The following is a 6,078-nucleotide window of genomic DNA, read 5'->3' as shown; positions in this document are numbered from 1 at the left end:
AGACGTAAGACATTGCCCTGACAGTCAAGAAAGAAGAACAGAAAAGCACCTTTAGTACATATTCTAAAACATCAACTGACAATAAAAATACTAAGTATCTCTTTCTTTGCTTAAAGGTCCAATCAGTGAATTTGAGTGGCATCTAGAGGTGAATTGTAACCAACGGCTCACTCCATCCCTCCATTTGAAGCACTACGGTGGCTGACACAGAACTAAGATGTCGTCACATTTTCGCTTCTTTGCCAAAGGAGATGACATATTTAAGTTAGTCATGTTAATCTGTTTAGGGCCACTGAAGAAACAACTGGTGAATTCCATGTAAGGGTAGGTAGATAGAAATAGCTCATTCTAAGATAATAAAAACATAACGCTTCATTAAATCATTATGTAAGGTCTTTATACACCTCTGAAGACATAGTTATGTATATTGTATTTGCGTTTATGTCAACTGATCCTCCAAAAAATTACACATTGGACCTTTAAATAATAGTGAGCAGTAGCAGTACCTTCCTTCAGACTGTGCATTGATATACATTTGTAGCAACTGTATTTATAATGTAATAAACATTTATTACATGATATGCTACATTTTAATGGTTTAAGGAAAATATAAATTCATGTAAAGAACCTGGTTCATCAATATTGCTTTTAGGAACCTTTAGAACTTTTTTAAACAGTGTATTTTGTGCTCTTACTACATTAAACATCATACGCCTACATTTGAACTCTCTACATTTTGATGTTTAAAAAGCTTCAATACCCATGTAATAGATTTTGTTTGTTTGTTAAAAATAATAAATCACACACAGAGGAGACGGCCTAACAAAAGACACGAGTTAATGAGATGAGAGAGAATTAGTTGTTTACGTCCCCAGATACTAAACAAACAACACAGTACATCACACAGAAAACAGAACACCTGGCTAAGTTAGACCCATAAACTTTATTTGTCAGAATCTCAAAGCCTCCACGTCCCCAAACATTACATTCAGTATATACATTTGGCGAAGAGGTACTGTACAGATATGTTATGTTAGTGCATACACGGGAAGAAAATGTACACAATATACACAAATCTCAAACGTATGAAAGAATCAGCTCAGACACAACCGATAAAGCAGAAACTGGCAGCGCGCGAACACACACATTCACACACCTTCTTTGAAAGGACGCTTGTCAACACGGGTGGAGAGATGCAGAAGCAGATCTCTAAAGAGACAGTGTGAAGTGGAAATGAAGCGTGCTGACAACAATGAAGCCAACAGAGATTTGGTCTCCTGCATTATTCTCATCTCACTCCGTCTTACCCCTCCCTCCCTTCACTCCTCATATCGGTCTTGTACACGTTCGTTTTAACGTCCCGTCTTTCCTGCTACTTTCTTAATCTCTCAGCATTTCATGGCTTCTAATTTTCTTTTGGTTTCTTCATTCTCTGTCTAAGATGGTCTTATGTCTTTGCCTGTCACGATTAGAAATGTTACGTTAAAACTGCTTGTTTATGCATTTGCAATCTCTTTTATACAGAAAACATGGAAAATATTTGGACTCTTCACATCTCACCTATCACTGGAATTTCATTGCATTGTATAGAGAAAGATAAAAAAAGTGGCATCCGCAAATAACTTTTCTTTAAAGAATTTCTGAAATGTTTTTGCACTTATGTAACCAAGCAAGGTCATTGTAATAAATGTGTGTTTGTGATGACTTTGTTTGTGCTGTCTTTAAAATAAACACCACTTTTATTTAAGGCAAAAATATGTCCAAATACTTTTCGGAGCCATCTATATTCACCCTCAAAGAAAGCTCACAATCATGCTTCCATTAGCATTTTGATAAATAATAAAACACAAACTATCTTCTGGATCATATACAGTACAGTACACACTCCTCATTTATCTCAAACAGGTTGAGTGCCGTTCATACATATTGTACATTCATCTTCCCTCCTCCAAAGAAAAGCACACAACCGCCTCAGTCTAATGACCGGGACTCTCTGCTTTCTTATTAAAGCTTAAGGTTGCTTGTTTTTATTGACAGACATCCGCACCGACCCATCTAAAAACAGCCACTCCTGTGCTCTCTCTCCTCTGGGTCCATCTCTACAGCAACACAAATGCACTTCCAGGAAAGACACGTACACGATGCTCCTTTTCATTGTACCCCTGAGACGGAGGGAAATGGATCTGGAGCAGTTGAGAGCGGTTATCTTCAGGTTTGTTTGAATAATTACAGAATTACTGGAAGATGCAATTAACAATGAGATGTTATCAAGAGCATTAATAGTTTCACATTGCGGCATAATCCAATGATGTGGTTCAACCATGTCTGGCAGATTTGACAGTAAGAACAGAGCTTTATACAGGTTTACTGCAAATCAGATTGAGGTTTGGAATCTTTTAAAGGAACTGTACACTAAATAAAATTCAGAGAAATTATTTGATCGCATACTCTGTTGACATTCCAAACCCATTGTTTTTTTGTTTTGGTTGTGTGACTTTTTGGTGTGCTGAATTTTGAATATCAATGGTGTTATTGTAAAACCTATTTTTTTGGTCATAAATCATTATTATTAGTCACTCTATATGTTTGTCTTTGGGTTTTGCAAATATCAATAAAAATAATTTAAAGGTGCTAGTCAACCCTGCCAACACTGTATGTAATTATTGAAAAAGTACAGTGATTTTCCATTTCCTGAAAAACTGTGAATTTAGACATGCGATGTTTCAGAAGGACAGCGATGATATTTAGGAATAATAAGCTATCACAGATTGTATACATTTGGTCTGGCCCTTACTGTATGAAGCCATCACACAGCTGGAAAGAATATGTTCTATACTTTATCGTTGTTCTTTAGTCCTATTAACAGCTTCAAAATGGTTTCTTTTTTTAATAAAAGAACAAACAGTTTGGAATGACATGAGTGAAAGATGACAACATTTTTGGGATGAACTGTCCTTTTAAAAATTCTGCTAAGAAAACAATGCGTTCAAAAGGAAGCAATTAAGAAAAGTAAACGCGGTAAAATAAAGTCTAGCGGACTAAAAACAGCAAACGTCCAGACCACAGGAATAAAGGAATGAGGTTAATAATTAAATACACAAAGCTTTCATCTGAAAGTCTGTACCACCAGCTCATGAGTGTATTATAAAGTTTCGAAAGAAAGCCAAAAACAACTGTTGACTGCTGGAAAATGGGACAAAACTGTGATATGTTGAGTAGATAGGTGACAAGGCAGGGATCTGATTGGTCCATCATGATTTCCACGGCAAAAGAGAGCACCGATCAGAGTATCAGTATTTATACGGGAGACAAATCCAAAGTAAGGTCAGATTGATGGCACAGCAGTATCACACACATACAGCAGACACACACATCCACTGTCCGAGAACAACTTCATAGTCTTCGTTGCCTAGGACTAAAACACCAGCAATAGTATTATTTTTTTCTCCATAATAAATTACAGCCACAAAACATTCATCGAGGGTAGAACGTTTGTAAATCAGTTTGACATACTTGTTTTTCCTTTTCTTTTTAAAACCATGCATTAAAAGTATAAGGCATTGACACAAAGTCACGAGCATCACAAAATTACAGTGTGACTTTCCATATAAATGACGGAGAGCTTTTGATCGAGTTCGGGTACAGAAGCTATTCTAAAACTAAAAGGGCGAAATTTGGTGGAAATCTGAGAGAATGGGCAGAATCAAATGCATCGATATCTGCGATGTTATTGTACCTTATTGATCAGTGGATGGATTGATTTTCTGAGGTAGACAATACAGGCATATCTCATTCCCTTTATTCGAGATCATCTCTCATGGAGTATAAAGTGACTCATTTTTTTCTTTAAATTAAAAGGTCCTTTTCCACGCTTGAGAAACACTGCGATCCAGTTCTTTCCCCAGTAGGGTGGCATAGAGTCTATTATACGATACACTTAAATCGCTTTTCTTCCCATCCACACAGTCTTACTTAATAACCAGCACGTTCTTCTTGTTTTCTGTGATTTTCATGGTCTATATAATAAACTCTATCGTACTTATTAAAAAAAATCACTTAGATCAGAAATGCATAGCAACAGTTATGACTTAAATTCAGTCAGGACTTCTCTGTTCAATGCACAAATGTCCTGTAGGTTTAACCAGAATAGTTACCCAGTTTATTTCACTTTTTCTGTATTGTTTTAAGATAATTATGTTCGATGATTCTACCGAACCCAAATGACCATAATATGACACGAAGTCCAAATGATTCGATTCTGAGAATTAAAGTGAAATTTGGTTGCTATGTCTCTTGTCCCGCTCCATAGAAAGGGACTGTGAAGTGTTTTGCCTCTCCTTAAAGGGTTCCCACATTTTACACCTAACATTATCTCATGACCTTTCAGTCATCTGGATACATCATTTTAAGATCCACTGAAACTGAGATTTCTTAATGAATCATTCAGACCAATTTGTAAATCTCAGCTGAAAAAAAAAAGTCGAATTCACTAAATATTAGACCAAAATATAACTAGACAAAAGTCAACGCATTAAAATACAGTACTTATATTACTGTATTAGAATGCATATTTATAACATTTCAGATTTTTACATTACTTGGGAATCCCTTATAATTTGTGTTTTGAGATTTACAATTTGTTAGAATAAACAAACCGGTCATAAATCAGTTGTTAGACATCATCCAAATATGAAAAGAAACTGATACTTCCACGAAGATGACATGACATGTTTTACAGTATGTAACAGCACAGATGATATTTGATAAAGTGTGGGGGTGCAGGTCTAAGACTAAAGATCCACTTATGTGAACAAGGAGGGAGAGAGCAGGTCTGGGATCAAGGAGAAGGCATGTTCGAGTAGGTGATGCTGCAGATAAGTCATTTCTTCCGTACTGTGGTCAGTTCTGCTCCATTAGTCCATGAGCTCGGGTGAGACGAATCAGGCTTTCCAGAAATCTCCCTTTTTGCCTTTTGGACTTCAGTAGCACTTTAGTTTATTGATGGTCTTATGCAGCCATTTATAAATGCTTAATCAGCTAAATGAGCCAAGACTTCACATTTATAACAAGCTTATATGACTTACAATGAAAAATGATGAAGACGATCATGTTTCTCATTCAATGACACACTCTGCAGTGTTTGTTAAGCATTTAGGAATGGCTGCGTTCGCTGTACACTTTATAGTCACTATCACTATAGTGTCCGTATTGCCACCGGGTAAAGCAGGGACATGTGCTCGGCTCCTTTGATTGGCAGTTTGCGACTGGAGTAGAAGTGGATGATCTCGGGCACACTGTCAAACAGGCAGCTGTTCTGGCCCAGTACATACTTATTATCTTTGGTCCGAGACAGCTTCATATGCATGAAACCTTGACTGCTCCTGGAAAGCGAGAGACAGAAGAGAGAGAAAGTAAAGGCATAGATTGAATGATGATAAAGATGGAGAGTCATTGAAAGGCAGAAGGGAGCAGTTAAAGGAAGAGATGCAGAGAGCGAGGCAGAGAGGTTAATGAGAAGTGGAGGAGAAAAAAAACAAGAACATTTGATTAATTGTCAGACAGCAGCACTCTCATGGTATACAGTCTGAAGAAAATCTGTTCATTGGCAAACACATCACGTGTAGCGGTGAAATGTAGGGCTGGAGACCAACAAGCTTTAATGAGTTCACGCGTAGAGCCTTTTAAATGTTGTTTCACTGGGTTAGTGAATGCAAAGCAAATTAAAACGTCTCACGTGGCAAACCAAGGGCAGAGGGAGCTCAAACTAAAATAAAGATGATGTTTTGTGTGCTTTTTGATGGGAAATTGATCAAAGAGCCACCTTTTTTTTAAATAAGCAAAACCCATTACTGAGCAAGTACTGTACATAAAAAATCACTGTTTGTCTCCCGATTCGCAGTTGGTCAACGTTTTAAAATATGAATAACTTTTTTGGGGGGCTGTTGGGTCCATTTTAGCGGGAAATGTCAGTTCTGACTTCAACCCATAAGTACTTAAGGTAATTGTATTGCGTATGATTCTGTGCTGCAGATTGTGTGAAAGAGCCAAATTATTGTTTAAATTAAAAGAAATTGCTTT

General features: G+C 36.9%; 1 protein-coding gene across 5 annotated transcripts in view; it reads right to left on the bottom strand.

The window, feature by feature from the left end:
* Window positions 1–924: 924 nt before the first annotated feature.
* Window positions 925–6,078, bottom strand: part of zgc:158464 (uncharacterized protein LOC791139 homolog) — a 99,074-nt gene continuing 93,920 nt past the window's right edge. For all 5 annotated transcript variants that reach the window (XM_056765996.1, XM_056765997.1, XM_056765998.1 and 2 more), the window contains one exon: window positions 925–5,381. In XM_056765996.1, coding sequence (XP_056621974.1) covers window positions 5,195–5,381 — 187 coding nt within the window. In that variant the 3' untranslated portion in view covers window positions 925–5,194. The remainder of the gene's footprint in view (window positions 5,382–6,078) is intronic.

This window comes from Triplophysa dalaica, chromosome 14 (genome assembly GCF_015846415.1).
Source record: "Triplophysa dalaica isolate WHDGS20190420 chromosome 14, ASM1584641v1, whole genome shotgun sequence".
NCBI classification, from domain to species: Eukaryota; Metazoa; Chordata; class Actinopteri; order Cypriniformes; family Nemacheilidae; genus Triplophysa; species Triplophysa dalaica.
This window is presented reverse-complemented; position numbering and strand designations above follow the sequence as displayed.